General features: G+C 39.3%; 2 protein-coding genes across 5 annotated transcripts; one reads left to right on the top strand and one right to left on the bottom strand.

The window, feature by feature from the left end:
- The first annotated feature begins 5,619 nt into the window (after positions 1-5,619).
- Positions 5,620-12,177, top strand: LOC131230698 (uncharacterized). Of its 4 annotated transcripts, none has more exons than XM_058226627.1 (10): positions 5,620-5,873; positions 6,084-6,128; positions 6,211-6,385; positions 6,465-6,551; positions 8,474-8,601; positions 10,688-10,784; positions 10,873-10,950; positions 11,099-11,324; positions 11,428-11,651; positions 11,767-12,174. In XM_058226627.1, the coding sequence occupies exons 3-10, from the start codon at positions 6,263-6,265 to the stop codon at positions 11,812-11,814; spliced, it is 1,011 nt and encodes a 336-aa protein (XP_058082610.1). In that variant the 5' UTR covers positions 5,620-5,873; positions 6,084-6,128; positions 6,211-6,262; the 3' UTR covers positions 11,815-12,174. The 4 variants fall into 4 exon arrangements, with proteins under 4 accessions (XP_058082610.1, XP_058082609.1, XP_058082611.1 ...); XM_058226628.1 differs by having other exon boundaries at positions 5,735-5,877; positions 11,767-12,177; XM_058226626.1 differs by lacking the exon at positions 6,084-6,128 and having other exon boundaries at positions 5,621-5,877.
- A 4,478-nt stretch (positions 12,178-16,655) lies between these two features.
- On the bottom strand, positions 16,656-17,168 carry LOC131231725 (uncharacterized). Its single transcript, XM_058228027.1, has one exon. It carries the CDS (start codon positions 17,166-17,168, stop codon positions 16,656-16,658), a length of 513 nt encoding a protein of 170 aa, XP_058084010.1.
- Positions 17,169-24,450: the final 7,282 nt, after the last annotated feature.

The following is a 24,450-nucleotide window of genomic DNA, read 5'->3' as shown; positions in this document are numbered from 1 at the left end:
CTTCTACATAGTCTCTTACTGTTCGATTACCCTGTTGACAATTTTGGTATTGTTGGAACAATACCTGATTGTAATCATTGGGGAGGAATTGGGCACTCATTAGTTGTTTCATCCGCCGCCATGTGTAAATTAGTGCCTTTATTTGCCTTTGCACAAGCTGAAGTTGCTCCCCACCAAGCCGAAGCTTCGCCCTTCAACTTGTAAGCAATAAGTTTAACCTTTTTCTCTCCAGGGGATGTCCATATAGTTGAAGAAATTCGACTTCGAGCAGCCAATCGAGGAAGTCCTTGATGTGGAGTTGGTTGTTGAAACTGGGAAGATCGACTTTCATCTTGAATTCTTGATTCGTCCGATCTACTCGATCGCTACCTCGACCGGGGTGTTGGAGGATTATGTCATGGATCTCTTCGTCTCTGGATCCCACATCCTCAAGCACAATCCTACAATTCACTGTTAGCATCGCCCCATAATAAGCAAGATTGCGAATTCCAGCGCCCATGATAGGCAGATTATCACCATGAACACGGAGTTGCCCTAAGGCATCCGTTATGCGATCGAGAGAAACCTGCAACCCTTGCATGACTTACCAATTCTCCCGCTGCACTTAGGGTTGTACACGAGCAGAGTTAGCTCGGTAACTCACTCGACTCGACTCGAAAAAGCTCGATTCAACTCGGTTTGAAATTGAGTTCGAGCTGAGTCGAGCTGATTTTTTGAGCTCGAAAAAATTTCAAACCGAGTTCAAGCTTGCCCGAGCTCGACTCGACTCGGATTGATTCAATTCGGTGACTTGGTTACTTTGATATTGCTGTTGTTCACCAAGTGTTTGATGAAATGACTCAATGAAGTGTGGCTGGTGGCAAGGAAGGTACATATATGAAACAAATACCCTTTTTTCTTGATTTTTATGTTGTTTACAAGGTGTTTGATAAAATACCTGTAAAACCATTGTTGTTGTTTTATATACAGTGATATTTTGAAGGTGCAGACCACGTGTTTGTGAAAATGTCGCACATGCGAACTCGGCTCGAACTGGCCTGAGTTGCTAACCGAACCGAGTTGAGCCGGCCAGTCAGGCTCGAGGACCGAGCCAAGCCAAGTTCGAGCTGGGGTGAGCAAGTGGTTGAGCTGAGTAGAGCTGTGCCAAGCTCGACTCGGTTTGACTCGTGTACACCTCTAGCTGCGCTGCTTTGAAAGTCACTGCTGTTAATGGATAATTTCCTACAGCACCGTCCGTGAGATTGTTGCTTGATCCGTTGTTAGAAGCCATTGATCTGAGGAGAAACATCGCTCTAATACCAAATTGATGCAAGGAAGGACGTGACGAGGACGATCATTGTCTTCCTCGAATGATAAATGCCTTGAATCTACAAGGCTCTCTTTAATCCACAAGAGTAGATTCTCGAATCCATGAGAGAAACAAAAAAAAATTTGAGAAATTTTATTAAAATCTATTTATAAAAAAAAAAAAAATGAGTTTGCATGCTTAAATACTCTTAAACAAACCCTGAGATGCAATTAGGAAAGACCTAAACAAATAAGGAAATAAAAAATGAAAAATGCGCAAGTTTCTATTGTCCATCGATTGATCAATCAGAACGGCACAAAATGTTAGAGACCAAAACTCAAAAAAATGTATTTGTCCCAATCAATCGACCCGATCCGTCGATCAATTGAACTAAGCAAAAAAGTATCCAACAAACTTTTCTTCTAAATTTGACTTTTCATCAATTTCTTCTAAATTTGAATTTCCATCAATTGATCGATTGACTCAATTGGTTTGCTCAATCGACCTTGATCAATCAAACTATTTTGAAATTTGTTGATTTCCTTTTTAGACTTATTATATTCCATTTGTGATAAGCAAGAGCTTAACGTCCTATGCATTAATTATTGTGGAGTTAAATGTGGACTGTTTCACAAGTTTTCTCAACCATCATATGCAGAAAAAAAAGAAAAAAGATTGGACACTTATCATTGGTTCAATCTTTTGGGCACCAGTAACCTGAGTTGGATCCCACATATCATGCTGGTGTGTCATCACAGTGGGATTTTGTAAGTGTTCAAAAGACTAGTATCATTGAAACTGGTTCAAACCCCTGCGCCGCGCACTGTCAATGGTCTCTGAATGAGCGGGTCAGGGGCAGTCAAGTAGTGATCCTTAAATTTGAATTATCTTACCTCGGCGAAATAATCCATGGGTCTCGAATCACGATAGATTGACGATACAATGTTCAAACTGATAATATGTATATAGCTCTCCCCTTTCAATTTGTATTGATATGGCCCATGTTTCAATTATCCAAAAAAAAAAAAAAACGTTTTTATGACAGGCCCCACTAGACATAAGGGCACCAGTCCCCTATATATATAGGAAAATTTCAACACTTAAGTTGGTCATAAGAAAAGTGACAACCTAAAAAGTAGTGGCTAGAATCTTCCAATATGGGCCCTAAATGCAAAGAAAAGCGAATGAGAAATCCATTGTAGGGCCCATTATACCGATAGTTGGGATCACTCAACCATGGGCCTGACTTGTATACATTGAGAGACGAGTTATTTGTTGCCTTGTCATAGCATGACTATACAAATGCATGGACACAGTTACTGTACCCACCATATGTGTACATCGATTCAAACTGTTCAAGTACTGCAGATGAGCATATGCACAAAAAATCACAACCAGCAATTTTTGACTATCTGATTGATGGTCATTAAATGATTGTTTAAAATGGAAAGGAAAAAAAAACAGGAGTAAAAGTTTTGAATCCAAGAAGAAGCAGATTAACCAGAAGATAGGATCATCCAAGCCATCTGATTTTTGCATTATCTTCCGGCAAGTTCATGCCAGTTTATGTTGAGGAATGTAGAAGCAACGATATCCATGGGGTCTTCAAGTGCCATTAGTTTTCAAGGATGGTGGAGATGAACAACGGTTATTTACTCATTCCATCCTGCATCTCCTGTATACCTATCCTGAAAAATGTCTTGTGAGCAAAAGCTATAGTAAGGAAGAAAATTAGTTGTTTTTCTTTAAAACCAACTCCAACTCGAAAGTAAGATTGTTGCAAATTTCACAATCTTGTGTTTTTGTTGAGGGTCAAATATTGCATATCAGACCCCAGTTATTGCTTGAATTTACAAACATAGTACTGTTTAATCCCGATTTAATCGTGTTTGTGATGCAGGGCGTATTTACGAGCCTGGACCGGGAAAGGGTACTAAAAGCATGGATTTAACGGTCTGAAGTCACCAAGGCAAGCGATGGACCCCAAGAGACCAAGATCGACAGATTTGCACGCCAAGGATCCAAGAAAATCGAGAAACTAAAGCTCAAGTGGCCCGAAAGACATCCAGAATACAAGATCACAGGGTTCCCACCATCCGTTCAGCTCGAAAATTCATACATCGCCCGAGGACCATAAATAAACCGTACACGTTAAATTTCATCCGTTCAATCCCTATGCAAGTGTCCCAACGGACATATCAGCCCATAAACCCTTGATTTGGGGCCCACCTGAGCTTTGGATACGCTTCAATTTTGGACTTAACTTCTTAAATTAGATGGGGAAAAGGATGGACGGTACAGATTTCTTGAGAATATCATAGTGGACCGCACCTGCACTTGAGTGTGCATAGTGCTTAGGTGCGCTGGATGCTCACCGGACGGTCGTCAAAGACGGGCTGACTCTTCTTCTTCTTGCGAAGTAACAGCGGACGGACGCTCTCCGTCCGTTTTTCAGTAATACGGCCCACTCATCATCCAAATGGATGATCCAGACCGTCCATTGAATCTCTTGGGTAGACGTAACCCTCCCTAGGTGTCCTTTTCGACCCATGAACGTACAGACAGGCAGATTACCGTTCAAACACAAGATGGACGGCGGAGTAGATAATCTCATGGGCCACACCGAATTCGATCCAAAAATAGTGATTCCCACCTGGTTTTTCGAGAATATTACAATTAACGGAGTGGATTTCTCTGTCGAGTCCGATAAAGGGGCCCACCATCGTCACAACATCAATTGCGATGCTCTGTTTCGCAGTACTAAAGTACCGGAGGTTCCAAGTTGTCCTGGCCCACTAGTGATGATCGGAGGTCCGATCTGAACCGTCCATCATATAGAGGCGCCCTTTCTGGTCAGAACCATTCTGACCGTTTTCAGCTTTACACGCATACATATCTGCTACAGTGATCTTAAGGGGACCATTCAAAGGCCGTTACAGCAGTAATTCTTTCTTGGGCCACATCAACGGACAATCAAAATAGACCATCTCCAGACGAAATTCTGAGGAGAAGATGATGAACGGTATGGATCTATCAAATGACAGCTAAAGTGGGCCCCACCAAATATCCAGCGTAAGTTCTATTACGTGCTTTCTGTTACGGTGCGTAAAACCTTTGCACCTTTTTCTTCTGTGCGTAAAGGCTACGCACGCGAGTGGCCCCTGACGTGTATAAAATAGAAGAGAGAAGAGAGAGGGAGGGAGGAGGAAGGACAGGGATTGACGATTTGGGCTTAGACGATTGCAAGAGAGAGAAGTTGAGTTCGTCCCTTTTTCTTTTTCTTATTATTTTTATTTTACTTGGTATTTTATTTTTAAGAGAACCAGCCATCCATGTCTGGCTGAACCTCTTAGCTAGGGCTAAGAGGTGAAGCTCGTAGTTTGATAGGAGGATTTATGCGTGTGCCTTTTGTTTAGATTGAAGGGATTTTTGATTTAATTTTATTATGGGAATATTTTTAGTTTTTAATAGCCTGTTGTGACTGAAATTACAATGGGTTTGCAATGGCTTTAAATATTTCTTTTTCCTTATTGTGATTATGACGTCAGGAAGTCCTGTTGTTCGCCATCGTCTCCTGGGCATGGTTGGATGATGGTACCCTGCCTAACCTTCATAGCATGTTGATTGGTTGGTCATTAGTTTAATTCTGTTGTTTGCTTTGTCTCCTGGGCATGGTTTGGTGATGGAATCCATTCTAATTCATATACCTTTCATCTCTTTAAAATTATATCAGGGAAAGTTCAGTTTAATTTCTATGATTTTTGAAGCAGGCATAAGATCTCCCTGATCTCTACAAGTGGATACTCTGAATCTCTAGTTTCCTTCCTCTGAATTCCTTAAGTTTTAGATTAGTATTTCACTCTTATTCCTCAAATTACAACTTGAATTAGATTTCATCTCATTATAGTTTTAGTTCTAGTTAGTTTCAGACAACATACGGATATCAATCCCTTGGAATTCAACCTCGGTCTCACCGAATTTATTACTACATCACAACCCTATACTTGGGAGTAAACAGTTTTCCCATGGGTTTCTATTGAAACAATGATAGCAGCATCTCTACCAACTTTAACTTTGGACCTTTCAATAACGTGATAACATATAAAATGTCCATTCATGTTGATAAAAAAAGATTCCCAAAACAAATATTTAATGAATGCATATTCAGATATTATAATGTATGATTAATTATACCAGCAAGCAATTTGGTAGTTAGTTTCATTAATTAATTTGCAAATATTTTTATTTTTTCATCCGCTCAAGAAAATGCTAAAATAAGGCACTTGAAGAGATGAATGTGTAGTAGGTGTGAAAGATCTCGCCCATTGATCAATGTGGTCACCGGGGCACATTGCCAGTCTCTGATGGTGGTATTACTCCTGTGGAGTATCACTTATTTTCTTTGTCGGAGACTGAGTTTGTCTCTTCCTGTGAAAGCGATAGCAACACGAAAGAGGTAAACCTAAAAAGAAGCAGGGAATCCAAATCCACAGTGTGAGAGACAGATGCAACCATCCATCCGTGGTGGACCGGATATGGAGTTTTAGCGTCTTCCATCCGATTCTTCTACGACCGCTAGTTGAGAGTTGGTGACCCTCTCTCTCTCTCTCTCTCTCTCTCTCTCTCTCTCTCTCTCTATTATGATATGCTTGGATTTACAGCATTTGTGAAAACCCATCTCAGCTCTCCTCCCCTCATTCAAGCATTCTTAAATGTCGTTTGCTGCTGGAAATCCATGGAAATCTGTATTGATTTTTATCTTCTTCTCTCTCTTGGGTGTTTCTGCTGTCGATAGGTTGTTGAGCAGCAGCAGCACTAGCAGCATTGACATTTTTGCTAGGTCCATCTTTCTATCTGATTGATTCACTGTTAATTAACTAAAAATAGAATTAGTTGATTGAAAAAGAAACATGAATAAACAGGCGGAGTAAAGAGGCAGTCAAGGGTGGATTTGGGAGCTTTGTCAGTGGGAGGATGAGCAAGGACGCCCATTTCCATAAGTGTAAACATGGCATTTGGAGGCCTGTCAAGGAGGAATTCACCTTCCAACAAAATTCAGTTCCTTTTAACAGCTGCCATGCTTCCACCATCGTTGAGGTTTCTTCTTTTCTCTATTCAACTTTTTCTTGATTACATCCATATCACTATTGTGTTTATGTTGGCCTTTTTTGTGCAGGTTGAAAAAGATCATCTTCTAGTTGCCTACTTTGGAGGTAGTTCAGAGGGTGCACCTGATGTCAAGATTTGGTTACAGAGATACAAGGTGAGAGAGTAAAATCATTCGATACTCTGTCGTAACTCATAAGAATCGAGAGTCGTTCGTTCACACGTTGTTATTTACAATCAATTAAATATTTGGTCATACTTAATCAACTGACCAATTGATTAGGAGATGTGGAACATCATTCTGTTTTGTGTTGAAAAAAAGAAGAAAGAGGAGATTTAGGGAATTTTCACGTCTAGCTACTCATGCATATTCTGGAATGATGATTGCTTGCCCCATGATTTGCCTGAGGCAAACTTGTTAGGTTGCATTTCAGGTTATATTTTGAGTGAAATCCACCCTTTCCTGCTTCGAACTTGAAATATGAAGGTTTGCAAATTAATGTGGTACTTATCTCACCTGTATGAGTTAAGAGATTGCAAACCAGGGTCCCTATTAAATTTTCTGTTACTTTATCAATAAAGTGTGTGTGAGTGTTTGTAATCCACATGCCACCAATTAATTTCTTTTAATAATGGAAATTTTGATTATTATTATTTCATTATTAGGCTCTAAAATCCCAACTTTCTATATTCACAATGCGACACCTTTTTTTTTTTTTTTTTTTACTTGTATAAAATCAGTATTCATCATCATCATCATCATCATCATCTTCTTCTTCTTCTTCTTCTAAGGCTTATCCCAAGTAATTGGAAAACCAGTATTCATAAAAAGAATTAGAGCTAGGTGGATGAAGTGGAAATGTGCATCTAGAATTATTCTATGATTGTTGCTTACCAATCAAATCGAAGGGAAGATTTTATAGGGTAACTATAAGACTGGCCATGCTTTATGGCACATAATGTTGGATAGTCAAGGAACAACATGTTCATCAGATGAGCGTGGCTGAAATGAGGATGTTAATATGGATGAAGGGCAAGACTAGGAAGGATAGAATTACAAATGATGCATTTGAGGGAACTTAGGAGTAGCTGAAATGAGGATTTTAATATGGATGAAGGGCAATAGAGACCAAGAACTGCCCTAAGAAGTTGCTTCAAGTTGAAGGCTCTAAAAGGGATAGGGGAAGGCCTAAAAGGTTGTGGGTAGACGCAGTGAGAAAAGATTTTGATGACGTGTGATAGGGTCCTTGATAGGGGGGAATGGTGGAATAGGATTTTTGTCGCCAACCCCAATTAGTTGGTATAATGCTTAGATGATAATGATGATGATGATCAAATAACTAAACAGATTGCTAAACTCATGCGAGCCACATCGCAGACTTTATTGAGTCACAAAGTGAACCCAACCTTTTGATCATGCAAGTTCACCATGGTCTCATTCACTCCCAAGTTCACAGTATCATACCATGAACTGCCAACCGATTCAATAAACTACATAGCTAGTTTAGGGTATTTTCTTTCGATTTCACAAGGTATGGTACGAACATTCAATGACATGATAACAGATTTAATAACGAGACACAAGGCGAGGTCAATTTGCTATCTTTACTTCTTATTTAGTAGAAAATAAGAAGTGTTGCTCACAAAGAAAAGAACAAAAGAAAATCAGAAATGTTTCATGATGGCTTCCCAATGATGTGAATGTGTATGAAATGGCCTGTTGGATACTAGTCGTTTGACCTTCAATGGGCAACATGCATAATCCTTTGTGCTTTTGTTCATCAGCATGAGAAATCTAAAATACATATGCTTGTACTGAAGGATTTCAAGCATTAACTTAGTGTTCTCTTGAATCATTAGATCGTTGTTGTTTTTTATAACCTTTTCTAGCTTGATGCATCTACAACCTAAACATCCATCAAATTGAGCTTTCTATAGTATTGAAATTTACTATTTGATATGAAAATGGATAGAAGTTCGTTGATGTTAGAATGGAAATTTTCTTGTCCCATTTGTTTCCAATGTAGAGCCTTTTAAAAGGGAAACTTTAGCGTAAAAAAATAAAAATGACCTGTGCAGGATGGTTGCTGGCATGACCCTGAGGCAGTTGATGAAGAACCTGGTGTTCCAATGTGGAATCCAGTTTTATTTAAGCTTCCTTCCAATGAGTTGCTCCTTTTCTACAAAATTGGCCAAGAGGTCCAAAAGTGAGTTCTTGACTCTTCAATAAATTCTTAGCTCATGTTTCATCTGTTTGATATTCTCTATGTGATGAAATAGCCATCTTGAATTGGCTTTTAATATGCAATCCAAATTTCCCCACTCATTCTTCGATGCATTTCACTATCAATCTTATCATCATTAGTTCCAGGATGAAATTTCAAATGAGATGTTTGCTTTTAATTGCTTATTGCCTCATAATTTCAACTTTTACTAGTGTTCCCATCATCGAATTCAGCTCGTAAATCTCAATGTGGGTCAAATCCAATCACAAATCATATCAAATATCTTAAGATTCATTCTAAATAGTTTAGAATATTTACAAAGAAAACAATCAAGAAGATCAGGAAAATATGTTCGTAAATATTTATTTTACATCCACATCTGTCATTTAGGTATTAATTAATGAACTCAATTGTGTGATGAGTGATCAAGTCAATCCAAATGGGGAAATCAATTCATGGTTTCCAAAAAGCAAGTTGATTAATAATGAAACATTTTGATGCGCATCAAGGATCTTGAACATCAATACCAGACGTATTTAGTATCTTCATTGCCATCCTCCTTGTTCTGTTGCATTGCACATAAGATTCATTTGTTATTTGGCTTGGTGATGCAATGCTTGCAAGTAATATTAACTTCTTACCTCTTTTCTTAAGACTAAAGGTTATGGTTGTCGTTGTCATCATCTTCTTCTAAGTTGTAATCCCCACTAATTGAGGTTAGCTACATGAATCCTTTTATGCCATTCTACTTTGTCAAGGGCTATAACTTCAGTTAGATCATAGGTCATTGTCTTTTCTTACTATCTCCACCCATGTCCTTTCGGGCCTACCCCTTGCCCTTTTAGAGCCTTCAACTTGCACCAATTTACTTAATGATTATAGTAACAATAGAAACAGAATAATGCAATAATTTGGCTTTCTCAGAAATCATGATTTTCAATCATTGCCACCAAATTCTGGTCGTCTAGGCCTTTCGAGAGGCACTCCATATGCACACATGGCATCCTACGATCACTCTCTACATGGCATCATGTCCCATCATTATGGCATGCCATGGTACACTTATGTGGCGTTGCCACAAAGCCGTCTCTGAGTTCACTCTCCAGTCCCTACATATGCCCCATCATTTTGGAAAACTACATGCCATGACTATGAGAGTATCTCACCATTGACCTTTTACACAATATTCCATGTGACACGTGTGTGCCACAGCCTAAACATTTAAAAAGGCTATTCCATGGACTTGGCCATTTTTGGCTCCGCTTGTACATTGGACTGGTCATTCGACCCACCTACCCAACCCAACAATTAGTTGATCTGGGTCCAAAATTTAGATCCATGGGGTAGTTCCAAAAGCTCAATCCTAATTTTAAAATGGATCTGGGTCCTCTTAAAATCAACCAAACCGACACAATCTAGACAATTTTTAAATGTGTCCAATTTAGGTCATACTAAAATGGACCCCTCCTAGACTCGGAACCGACCCAAACCTAAGAACCCAAACCTAAGAAAAGTAGCGAATTGAGCATGTTGGTTTTTCTTTTGGGCTAGACTACAAAAATGGTTCACCACCTCTTTCTAAAACGTGGTTACCCATCCACTGCTTATGGCAATTTGTGTTAGGATCTATAGAGCCTGATCATCACCGGTGTACTATTCAGAGAGAGAGAGAGAGAGAGAGAGAGAGAGAGAGAGAGAGAGAGTCATTTTTTTTTTTAGTGAGTTGCCTTGTAGCCGTTCAGGATATTTCAAAATAACAGGCATCTTATATATCATGTGCATATAGACGTTCCTAGTTTTCTGAGATGTTCGTTGCACAATAAGGTCCTGTTTGGTAGATGCCTAAACACGAGTTCATCTCATTTTAGTTCACAGTAAGTATGATGCATAATGAGTTGAGGTTAACTGTAATTATGCGTCAGAGATCTATCAAGATCTCTAATATATAATTACTTTTAAGTAAAATGAGATGAACTCAATTTTAGGCGTCTACCAAACAGGGCCTTTAGTTACTGTTTAACCTATACTTTTTATTGGTTGTAATTGCTGGTGGAACGTCGAACTTTAGGTGGAGTGGATGTATGAAACGGTCATTTGATGGTGGTATAACTTGGTCAGATAGAGAACAACTTCCGCCTGGTATATTAGGACCAATAAAGAATAAGGTATGGCACTAATTCATTTTGGCTGTATTAGAAATAGTCATACTGAATATTAGCCATGTGACAAGCATATCCTTTCTCTGTTTCTCAGCCTATCTTGCTGAATAATGGCCACCTGCTTTGCGGGTCATCTGTAGAAAGCTGGAATTCTTGGGGTGCATGGATGGAGGTAATTTAAATACAACAAAATTCTTTTGGTGGCTAGCATTTTTCTGATTGTAAAAGGGGAAAAAAAAAGGAAAAAGAAAAAGAATAAATGCGAGTTGCATTGTAGCTGATATTCGATGTTTCCATGTCTTTTGACTTGCATGGTACAGGTTACAACAGATTCTGGACATTCATGGAAGAAGTATGGGCCGATATACGTCCAAGATGAACCTTTGAGTGTGATTCAACCTGTTCCTTACCAGACTGCGAACGGGACACTTCGCATTCTATTGCGATCAGTTGAAGCTATAGGCAGAATTTGTATGTCAGAATCCCTCGATGGGGGGTTGAGCTGGAGTTATGCAGAGCCTACAGAGCTTCCTAACCCAAATTCAGGTTGGCAGATTATCCTAACCTTAACTTGTGCATGGCAAAATGAATGCTTTGTGTCATTTTAATGTTTCAATGGTTAGCTTACACTTTAAGGTGTATATACCAGGCATCGATGGAGTTAAGCTCAATGATGGCCATCTCCTACTTGCGTACAACACAATTTCAAGAGGAGTGCTCAAAGTGGCTCATTCAGCAGATGATGGTGATACTTGGTGCAACATAATGACAGTGGAGAATAATTTGGACATGGAATTTTCATATCCTGCTGTGATCCAGAGCAGTGATGGATTTGTCCACATCACATATACCTATAACAGGACCCAGATAAAGGTGATATGTTCTTAACTCAGCATATTTTTAAAGAGATCCTCCGACTGCACTAGTTACTTTTCCGAGTGTTCTCATCTGCAGGGCTTTTGAACATTTTGTTGTTATTTATTTGCAGCATGTTGTACTCCAACCCAAAAAATGTTGTGAGTGCCCTAGCTGCTGAAACTGTATGTGGTAAAGAAGCCAAATTTCCAACTGGACCCTGTCAGAGAGCAAAACTTTACAGGTTGAAATCACATCCTTCCAGCAGGACTCACTGAAATGAAGCAGATTCCAACCTTTGAGAAATAAATGGATATCATTTCCAGTGACTTTATCAATCCAGGGATTGATTGGATTTTAGCAAATGGCTTTTCAATCAATAGAAATCTTCATGTACATACAGACTTATCACATGTTAAAGACTCTTGACTTGGACCTAGTTCTGCTCATTGGTAGGACATTAAAGATCTCTCTCTCTCTCTCTCTCTCTCTCTCTCTCTGCATGGTGTTAATTGCTTTCAATAAAGTTTCCTGACGAGATTAGCCATTTAAATTTTTATTTTTTTTTAACACACGCACACACACCCCCACACACTCACGCTAGTGGAATTTCACCACCTATGGATGCTCGAACCCTTGACCGGGTGTTGAAACTCTTGAGAGTCTACCACCCGAGCAAGAGTAAGGATCCAGAGATTAGCCATTAAACAGGGTGGAACTTTTGAATATTCCAAATATATTGGAATGGCATATACAAAAAATGTCCTTAAAAGTCTTAAATGGGCCAGGTCAGGCTAGTTGCAAGCTAAGCTGACAGGCCTTTATATAAGCTCGAGCCTGACCTGATTGACAAATGGGCTTGAATTTTTTACCCCAAACCCAGCTCTTGGGAAAAAAATGTCAGCTTAAGCTTAGGCCAGCCCCGTGAAAGAAGCATCCAAATTTGGGAGAAACCTTGAGCAATCTCTTCCCATTTCCATCTGATTAGAATTAAGAGTGTTTGTTTTCATTGAAACTATTCCATGGATATGGTAAACAAACACTAAATCCACACGAAATCTTCATATGAAAATTTGTCTTTGGTTTGTGGTCGCTTAATTTTCGGTCAGCAGTTATAAATTGGTTCATTGACTTTCTTTTGAAAACTAATATCCCATTTTTTGGGAAATGGCATGGAAATGGAAAACAAATTCTTAAGGGTTGTTTGGATGCCTGTAGAATTTGTAAACTATAATTGGATTACAGGCACAAAGTGTTTACAACCTATCTTATTTAGCTTTAAACTGTTATTTGTTTGCAAGTAAACAGTTGTTTGTGTTTGGATAACTTGTAAATTGTTTACAGCCTGTAATTAGGTATTGATGGCTGATAAAGCTTGGAAAAGTAAATCCCTATAAAATCGTTGAGTGATATATAAGGGCATCATTTAAAAGATCATTGAGTTAATCCTATATCAATAAAATCTGAGGTTGATCCTTGCACTAAATTAAGCATTAGATGGACCATAGAAGTGATTTCACTAATTCAAATGCCTTTCTATTAGGGGAAGTGGGTTTTCTAATTCGAATGCGCTTTTATTAGGAGAAATTATTAAATACAGACAATTAACCACAAAACACAGTAAGAAAAATATAGTTAACTATAAGTTTTCAATAATTCAAATACAAAACTCTAAAAAACCCACATTTAGTAATTAAAAAAAAACCTGTATTTGTGACTGGTAGAACGCTTGCAATAGAAGTGCTATGATGTGTCTTATACATGATCAGAACCTGCAATTAATATTGGACAGGTAGAACACTTACACGGAGGTAGTGGTTTGATGCATATTTCATATACATGGCCAAAATAAGTCCAGCCAAATGAGCAGTCTGTGTCTCATTTGTAAGTTCCAATGTCACTATAAAATAAAACAAAGTGCAAGAGCATTGCTAAATATAATTTTACTTGCGGCTTAACATTTTAAGATGACTGAGCAAATCTATAACTGAAAAAAATACTTGACAAATGAACAATCCGCATCTATATAAAATGCATAACACATAAAAGGCAACACAGAAAGGTGTAGATTAGAATGACTACTGCGAGATGAAACAAAAAAGGGGCCCATTTCTAATGATCTGGAGATATAGATGACTGGTTTGAAAAGGTGATTCCATGAAAATTTTAAAAAAGAAGAGAGAACATGAGTTAGGCATCCATAAATGCATAACCAGCAAAAGATTGATGGTATACAAGTGGACAAAAACAAAAATATGAATAATTTGATCACGAGTCTTTCCAAAAGCAAAACAGCCCATCAAGATAGGTAGAGAGAGAGAGAGAGAGAGAGAGAGAGAGAGCTAATTGGAAGGGGAGATGGTGGATAAGGGCAGGAATTTGAAATAAATAGTTGTTTGCTTGAATTTCAATTGCAAGTAAATGTAAACATGGTTTTAAGTTTCAATTTACAGCTAAAAGCTGTAATTTTTTTTAAAGCCTGTAAAGCCCTTAAGGGGTCATTTGGCACCGTGGATTGGAGGGGGTTTTAAATCCCCCAATTGTTTGGAGGGATAAAGCAACTGGGGGTTTCAAATACAGGGGGTTTCAAATCCCCTCTTTGAGGGGGTTTGCAATCCACGGTGAGAGCTTGGATTACACCTAAAATCATTTCAATAGTGGTAGGTTTAACATGTGTGTCACTGTACACTATCATTCTATTGGGCACATGGCCCACTAATGATGATAAGCACTCCAAACATTGTCCAGCACTGTCCAAACATTGTCCATATTAATCGGTGTGTAAAACCTTTAGCAACTAATCGTGCTTTATACTTGTCCATTGTATCATCTGCCTTTCTTTTGATCTTAAGTACCCATTTATTACCTATCGCTTTGCGATTGGAAGGTAGACCAACAAGTTCCCAGACTTTATTTTTCTTCATGGAAGCGATCTCTTCGTCCATAGTATTTACCCAATCGGCCGAGTTAGAAGATAATAATGCATCCTGATATGAATCAGGTTCATCATCATCAATTGCAACGCAAGAGAATGTTTGCCTCTCAATATCGAAGTATCTTCGGAGAATCAATCCTCTTTCGCTTCGACGTAACTCAGGAACCTACTGAGATGTCCTCCCACTGTCCTGGTGAACTATAAGAGCATCTTCATCTTGAGGAGTAGAACTCTCACTCTCCTGAGATACATTGGGTATTTCAAAAAGTTCTATTGGAACCTTTTGTTTCATTCGGCTTGGGTATTTATCTTCAACGAAGGTAACGTCTCGGGATTCTATCTCAATCCATCGTACATGGTCCTCATAAACTAGAACGTATCCCTTTGGATGCATATGGTACCTTATGAACACGCATTCAATGGTTTTACTATCAAGTTTACCTCTATGCAGAGTAGGTAGCAAAACATATCCTAAAGATCACCAAGGACGTAGGTTGGCTAGAGAAGGAGTCCTCCCAGACCACATCTCATATAGTGTCTTAGGAATGGATTTGGATGAGACTCTATTAAGGACGTAGACGGCTGTTAATAGTGCGTTTCCTCAGAATGTAGTAGAGAGATTGGCTTGAAATCATGTGGGATTTCTATTTTTGTCGGCAGGCCGGTCACCCACTCGCATGGGTTGACCAACCTTGCATGTACAAGAGAGGTACATTTGGGGCTATTTTTATACATTGAGGTATGAATTTCTCTTTATTGTGAATAATAGAGGATGAGGATATGAGTGAGTCGTATCCGCCTACAATCTTATAAAGATTGTAGATGAGACTGATACAGTCGAATAACATAATCGCACCATTCTGTTACATGCGATCAATGTTATGGCCTGAAATTAAAGCCAAGTTATGAGGTTATGAGATGAGTCGTACCTCATGTGGAATGACTTGCGTATTGTAGACCCGACATTCACCTAGTATTGTCTACTTTACGAAGTGGATTGTAATCGCGTGCTGGGACCTATTACCTACAAATTGCTTTGATTCGATCTAATCATTGCAACGTACGAGTAGCCAGTCCCGTAGGTGATTCTTTGTGTCCTTAGCTACCCTTCTCTTGTGTATATGAGGATGAGATTGAGTGTCGCTACTTTAGTGTACAATGACGAAAGGTATCAGTTGTTTTTATTAGACTTTTGTAAACAATATTTTTTTCTTAAAAGCATATATATCTATATATATATATATATATATATATATATATATATATATATATATATATATATATAAGTATTACTTTAAATTGGTTTCAATCGAAGTTTGTGAAAAATCAAGTTTTCAGAATAACTCGATAAGTTGGATAAGTGTGTATGTTGGCCGAGTACTCCAGGTCGGGAGTTAACTCCATCCAGTATGGTCATGTGGACTAGGACAGGCATTGCAAAGCTTGGGTTACTGAGTACTAGTCAGGTGGTCACTTAGTACTTAAGCACCTGTGAGAAGATTATGGTGATCCAGCTGGTCCCACGCCTCTGATTCTTTTGATCGCGATGTTTGGTTTTTTATTGTTATTAGGCAAGTTAGATGGACAAATCTTTTGTGCCTATCCCACAATGTGATTGAGGGGGAGATGTTGGATGTAGGCCGGTGGGGCCCACTGGTGAGCAATCACTAGTGGGTGGGTCCCATAAGTTTAGGCATCTTCCGGCCTTTCTCCTTTTTAGTTATATTTCAAATTCAATTTTGAATTTGATTTATGATAGGAGATAGGGATAAGACCGGATGATATGGTCTCATCCAAACTCTCTTCCTTTCCTATAAAAAGGGATGAGCTTCTCTCGTTAATGGCATCATATACGAAATACCGAGAGTATACGGAGAGAGAAATATTGTGCACGAGAGTCTGTCCATTCTAGCTTGTCCTTGGGACGATCTAATTCATAGATCGCGATCTGGGGCCACTATATACCGTAGGATCAGAGGTGTGAATAGTTCCATCTGCTCCAATAGTAGATAGGCGGGCCGTTGGAGTGTCAATCTTCTGCTTTATAAAGGTTCCAAACATCATGTAGATCATTAGATCTTGAGGGCTCACCTTCCGCGCTTCCCTACATCTATGGTGTTCATGTGTTCACCCAAAGAAGTTGAAGCTTTCTTTGAAGATGAGATTTTAGCATTTGCAACAAATACCCTACGCTTTCGAGCATCCTCCGCTTGGGGGGAAGAAGCAACCTTATCAAACTCATCACTAAGCTTTCTAGCTCTCTTACGGGGAAGGCCATCAGGCACTTGCTCAAGGACAGAGGACGAGGAGGAGGCAGGCGTTGTTGCTGTTGAGTTGATAACCTTCTTGTTTTGGGGTAAAAAATCAATGGTATAGTGGCGGAGCTTTTGGATGCGGCCCTCGATCTTACCAAGGAGACGAGGGTGCTTGAAGTTGAGGCCGCCCATGGACCAGTGAGCCTCATTAGCCCAAGAAAGGAAGGGATGGAGGACAGGCAACAGGGGATCGACCCTCTCTCCATTGAGTTTAACGTCAGTGAAGAAGCGAGGCCTGGGCAGGCTGCTTCCATAGAACTTGCCTGGTTTCAATGCAACTACCATCCCTGCCTTTTTCCCTTGCCTTCTTCTTCAATAGGAAAGGGAGAGACAGAGAGAGAAAGAGACTGGGGGCATTTTATATTACTATGTAAGTTGGGGGGCTGAGGTATACAATGGGCGGGGTTTTTTGGCGCCAAGCGAAAGCATAGGCGGTAAAACTTTTGTTTTTTGAAAAGATGTGTGGGCGATAAAAACTTTACTGAGAAAGAATTTTGCAGATATTTACATCCTGGTACAGTTTTCAATATTTCATTGGAGTACCTTCCAATTAAATTTCCCCTAGCTTGGGTGGGCCCCACCATGTTGTTTATGCTAAATCCACCTTGCCCATAAGTTGAGTCACCCTATTCTGGGCGGAGGGCCAAACAATCAGCTCAACCATAATTAAAGTGGACCACATGATTGAAAGCAGTCTATAGGGTAACTCACACCCTCCAAACTATTTCATTTGATGTGTCCTACCTGAACCAAGCATGCTTTTAAATATTTAGCCCTGGGCCTAAATTTTAGTGTGTTATGTGATGGTTGCAGTGGATTTTATAAAATAAGTTCAATGGGCCTTGTAAAATTCAAGAGTTGACATCTCTGCACTAACTTTTTCATTGGTATGGCTCACCGCAGGTTAGCCTTTTTTTTTTTTTCTCCAAGTCTAACACAGGAATTACACATTTAAAAATCAATGGTGGCATGTCTCTGCCGGACGATCATAATGTTTATATCATGTTTAGATCAGGGCCAAATTTGGAAGAGAATTGTCTCTACCTTATGGCATATTTGGTCTGTGTATTAAAATGGTATTGAATTGTATTAGACAATAATTGCATGTTTGGAAATACCATGTTATTTTAGCCATCCAATTCTATATTTGGGATAAAATTATTGCTATTGGAAAACATTAGACTAAGCCAAATTATGTTTGGTGGACCATGGAATTGTAATCAACAGACCAAATTTACAATGGATGTTGTTCACTTATATACATATATAACCAGAATGTCATGTGTAAATAGTGTATGTGGATGGACAGCAGGGATAAATGCATGCACAATGTCGGGCCCACACGTGTAATGGATTTGAAAATCCATGAAAATCCGGCATGGGATTAAATGCAATTCCATCCTACGTAATTCCAACCTTTCTCGTCCTCCCAAAATGATGTAAACGTGGGTGTACTACACACCAGCTATATAACTGGTGTATTGATGACAGTAAGTTTTATGGGTCCCATTATAAGGTATGTGTTATATCCAAACCATTCATTCATTTGGCGAGCTCATCTTGAGGCTTGACCCAAAAAATAAGATAGATTTAAAGATCAATTAAACCACACTCCAAAAAAGCAATGGGGGATTGAACGTCTACCATTGAAACCTTTTTGGGAGTCATAGAAGTTTCAGATCGATATGAAATTTGTTTTTCCTTTTCATCCATGTATTTATGACCTTATTAACAGATTGGATGGAAAATAAATGTTATAGTGGGCCCTACAGTGAAAATCATTATCCTCGTTGCTATTTTTGGTGTGGTCCATTTGAGCTTTGAAAATGATTTAATTTTCTTTTCTAATGCTCTAAAATAATCTCAAAAAATGGATGAACCGGTGTAAATATAATAAATACATCATCGTGGGGCCTATATAACTTTGATCTCCTTTGAACCATTTGTACAACTCGGCCCTAGTTTCTACACCAGCTATATAGCTAGTGTGTGGTACACCAGCCAACAATTTGTACGGACCAAATGTAATTCTATCCTACCTGATCGCATCTAATACCCTTAGCCAAACATTAGATTTTTACCAAGTCTTCTGTATTGATATTATAAGATCTGTTTCAACCATTAAATGCTATACCAAAATATAGTTATGGTATCCAAAATCAAGTCCATCTGTCATTCAGATGGCACTTTAAGTGAAAAAAAAAATTGGAGTGTGAGCTCACTCCATCCACTGTTTCTGGGCCTAACATACCGTGATGCACTGTAGTCATTTGAGCGTCACACATCACGGTTGCTTGGGTGCACCCTAGCCACCTATGTTGTTGGCCACCCAACTTGTGGAGGTATTGAAAGGATGATTACTTAAATTAATGGTACAGCTTATTAAAAACTTAAAAAAATAAAAATAATGAGAATGTAAATACCATGTTAACGAGGACTAATACGATATTTTGTAAAATCCCCATTAAGAAATAGCAAGAACCCGCCAAAAAAAGATTCTTCCTTCTCTGTACACACGCCTATATGTGTCTATGGCACACCTGGGGAGAGTTAGGTGTGGCCCGGAGCTTACCCAAGACAGTGAAGCCCTTATTATGCGGTCCACATTATATTCTACTACCACGCCGTCCATCTGTTTTGTAGGATGGCAAAAACTGAACCGGATCGAATTCTCAGGTAGATTATACCATAAGAAACATTGGTGATTAATCATTAATGGGCCACATTGGTTTTGGATCAAGCTGATATATATTTTTTCCCTTTATTCAGGTTTACGTGACCTTATCAACATGTGGATGGCAAAATAAACATTAAGAAAACATTGCGGTAGATCTTAGAAAGTTTTTAATGGTAGAGCGTCCAATCATGACTGATTCCTATGATACAGTCCACCTATGAATTGTATCTACTTCATTTTAAGGTTCATGTATTAAAATTATCAGCCAATATAGATAGACGGCATGGATTTAGAATACATATATCAAGTTAGTCCCCATTGTAAGGGCCACACCGTCTTTGGGTAAAGCCCTGCGGCACACAATCCACTTCCTGGCACTACCAGCTGGATCTGGGTACCCTGTCTGTTAAGCTGGCCGACAAGGGAAGCGGATTGGCTGGTGTACCATACGCCACCAACCTAGCTGGTGTGGGTACGTGCCGTTCGAATATGGGAAGCGGATTAGCTACTGACAGATTGACTAGCCAGACTAGCTACTGAAGTAACGTCACCAAGTTCTGTGGGCCCCACCCTGATGTATGTTCTTGATCCACATTGGAGAGTCCATATCAGGGGGTGATACAAAGAATGAGTCTAGCTAATATTTGTGTTTTCCCTTCTTTCAACACATGAACAGGTTGGATCTCAAATAAACAACATGGTGGACCTTGGGAAGGTTTAAAGGTGGGAGTCACACTCCCCCACTGTTTTCTGTGATGGGGTCCACCCTAGCCTTGGATCTACCTCATTCTTTGGATCATACCCTAAAATGATCTCTCCAAATGCCTGGACGGCGTGGATACAATACATACGTCATGGTGAGGCCCACATACGTACAAACGGTTCAAAGGAGATCAAAGTTAAATGGGCCTCACAATGATGCATTTATTATATCTACACTGTTAATACATTTAATGACATTATTTTAAATCTTAATCCAAAAACTGAGTTATATATCCAAAGCTCAAGTGGACGGCACCACAAATAACAGTGGGGACAATAATTCTCACCGTAGGACCCACCATAATATTTATTCTCAATCCAATCTGCTCATAGGGTCAGACAGACTGGATGAAAAGGAAAAACAAATATCATGTTGATCCAAAATTTCTGTTATCCCGAAAATGGTCTCAATCATGGCTTTTTACAGTGTGGGCCAATTGATCTTTGGATCAGTGTTATTTTTTGGCTCAAGCCTTACAAGCCAAGTGGACGGGTGGTTTGGTATAACTCACGCTTCATGATGGGACCAACAGAACTTGGTGACGTCAACACACAAGTCTCGGGTGGTGTGTGGTACACCAGCTAATCGCCCGGTGTGCTACTACCGTACTAAGTAAATTCTGCTGGCCCGATGTGATTTATCTACGCCATCCATCCGATGTGATTTATCTACGCCATCCATCCGTTTTTACAACTCATTTAAGATGTTGAGCTCAAAAACAAAGCATATCCAAAGCTGGACCATACATAAGAAACAATGGGAATAATGAGTTCCACCATGGAAACCTTGTTAGGCCCCGTAGTGATATTTATTTGCCATCCAACATATCCATAAGATCACAATAACAAGGATGAAGTGAAAACAGAAGTATAAGCTTGATCCGAAACTTCCATAGCCCTTAAAAAAAATTCAACGTTGAATTCATATTATTTCTGTGGTGTGGTCCATTTGAGCTTTGAATATGCTTCATTTTTGGGTTCCAGCACCAAAGTTATGCGGTAAAATGGATGGAAAGAGTGGATAAAATATATAATAAAATATATAATTCGTGGTGGAACTCGCAATCCGCTTCCGGATCAGGTGGGGTTGCTAGAGGTGGTGTGTTGATGTGTGGGAGGGTAGTGGGCCGTATGTGTTTTATATCCATGTTGTTCGTCCGTTTTGCCCCCTCATTTTAGGGTACGAACCTAAGAAATGCTTTATGAACTAAAAAAATGAGGCTCAAGTGGACCATACTAACACTCACTGCTAAAACTTCTTTGGGAACACAAAAGTTTTAAATCAGGCTCGTATTTGTGTTTTCCATTCATCCCTAGGTGACATTATCAATAGGCTGGATAACAAATAAACATTTTGTTTGCCCATAAACTTTTCAATAGTTGGTGTGTATGCCGTCTACTTGAGCTCATGATCTCTAATGTGCTTTGTGCTTTTTTTAGGGTTGTCAATGTGCTGGACCTGATTAGGTCTCAGCCTATTGGGGGATTGCAGAAGCACACAAAGATGAATCTAGGATATCAATCCAATAACACCAAGCAAATACAATGATTTAATGTGGAAAAATCCTTTCGAGAAAAAACCTTTGCACAAAGCGACAAATGATCACTATGAAAGTAGAAATTACAAAGAGAAAGAGTTTACCCGATTCGAACAACCTCGAATCTCACCCTTGTTACACCCATTTGAAACCGTAGAACGATTTAGAAATCTTTGAAATACATCTCAATCCCATTTACACCCATATATATAGCCTTGGAAAGAATCCCAAATGAAATCGGAAATAAATTTCACAAATCTGGTGGATCTGCAAAATTCTGCATGAAACTGTTCGATGTCATCGAACTCCTTTCGATGATATCGAACAACTTTCAAAACCGTCCAACAACAAAACATGGATTTTTCAAAAACCTTCGATTGCTCCACCCAGCTTCGATGGCATCGAACACTCCTTAATGTCATCGAAAAATGACACTAAAATATCCAGCAACTAATAGAGGAAATTTGGAAAATACTCGATGATATCGAGCCGACTTCGATGGCATCGAAACTTGCTCGATGATATTGAACCTGTCATTGACAGACTGTACAGATTAAAGACATCTATCAACAACACAATCTGGATTTTGAACTGTTTTAGGCCAAGCAGTTAGGTTGGCCCTACTCAAAATTTTGAATTTTTAGGCTCAGGCCCAGCCCATTAACACCCTACTTTTTTGGGTTCATGCTAAACTAGAAATCCGAATGGATGGCTTGAGTATAAAACACGTGCATCACGTTGGGCCCCATGGCACCTAACACATCAACACGAGGGATGCGATTGGGTACTAATCCCACTATGACCTAGTTAGATATGGTCATGCCAGGGACTCTGTGGGGCCCATCTTGATGTATATGCTTTATCCATGCCTTTCATCTATTTTGAAAGGTCATTTGAATGCATGAATCCAAGGAGGTAGATCGAAAGGACAAGTAGACCACACCAAGGGAAGCAGGTGAAAGTGACTCCCACTGTTTAACCCTTCCTAAGGCCCATTGTAATGTTTGCTTGCCATCCAACATGCTCATAAGGTCATACATACCTGAATGGATTAAAAAAAAACATAAATATCAACTTGATCCAAAACTTATGTGGCCCAAAGAGGTTTTCAACTGAAGGCATTTAATCCCCATTGTTTCGTGTGGTATATATGCTCTACTTGAGCATTTGATCTGACTCATTTTTAGGCTCATCTGCCAAAATAATTTTTCAAAATGGATGGATAGTGTGGATAAAACACAAATCATGGATAGTGTGGATAAAACACAAATCATAAGGTCACATTGGATCACTGAGACATGGGTCCAGATACAAGCACGGAGACCCAAGCACAATAGGCAAATCCTCCCTCGAAGATCACAAAGCCTTGTTTTCCAGCACGATCGGTGGGCAACATCCACATTTTCTAGCCACTGATCGAATGGTTAGAATGGCCACAACAAAGTGATTATAAAGTGTCCTGAGAAATCAAAGGCGGGGCATGATGATGGAATGGTCCAAAACAAACATATATTTGGACAGTCCATTTTCTGAACCATTGATCAAGTGATCATGATCGAATGGTTAGAATGGTCACATCAAAAGTGATTATTAAAGTGTTATGAACAATTAAAGACAGGACCCACATGATGAAATAGTCCAAACAAACAAATATAACTAATTTGGACAAGTCTTTTTCTGACCATTGATCAAATGCTTAGGATCGTTGGATCAAAGTGATTGTGAGGAGATAAGGGAACCAAAGGTATGACTCGTGTGATGGACGGTCCTTTTCCAATACGATCAATTAGCACTGTCCATGTTTTGGCTATCTAGCGAGTGGGTAGAGAAAAGGTGACTAGTAAGGGTCTTGTTTCTAGTAGTAACATAGTCATGTTGCTAGGTCTATGATGCTATCCTTTGCTAAGTATTTCGTTGGTATTTGTCAGGAGAAATAATCTAGTGTGGCCAAGTGTATCAAAGCCTTTCTATGCACCTAATTGCATTTGGACAGTTTAGTATCCACATCACCTATCTGGACCGTCAAAAATCACAGCAATCCACAGGAGTAATCTTCTTCTAACGATTTTGTCCATCCATCTTTGCATACCAACCACTCTTTTTAAGTTGTAAATCATAGATGGGTACCATTTTCTTATGGTCAACCACTCCATGTTCAGCACTGTAAGATTTACAGTGTTGAATATGGAGAGATTGAGCATATACGGCCGACATGGCATGGCACACGTACAGGTTGGCACATGAATGACATCTAAAGCTGAGGGTATGGTCCATTTAGAAGCCTAAAGATGAACAGTGAACTGGTAGCACATTAACATGTGATTCGATAAGCATCACTAGGATGAGGTGATGCTATAGTAGTAATGAGCTAAGTTTTAATAATTGGGGATTGATCGCGCACCATTAAAAACTTATTCTGCAGAAATTTTTGGATGAAGCTTATATTTTTGTTTTCCCTTTATCTAGGTCTATATGACCCTATAAACAGGTTAGATGGCAAATAAACATTACAACCTCTAGGAAAGTTAGGGTGGGTGTCATCATCACTGCTGCTTCCTATGGCATGGTCCACTTGAGCTTTGGATCTGCC

Source organism: Magnolia sinica, chromosome 17, assembly GCF_029962835.1.
Source record: "Magnolia sinica isolate HGM2019 chromosome 17, MsV1, whole genome shotgun sequence".
In the NCBI taxonomy this organism is placed as follows: domain Eukaryota; kingdom Viridiplantae; phylum Streptophyta; class Magnoliopsida; order Magnoliales; family Magnoliaceae; genus Magnolia; species Magnolia sinica.
This window is presented reverse-complemented; position numbering and strand designations above follow the sequence as displayed.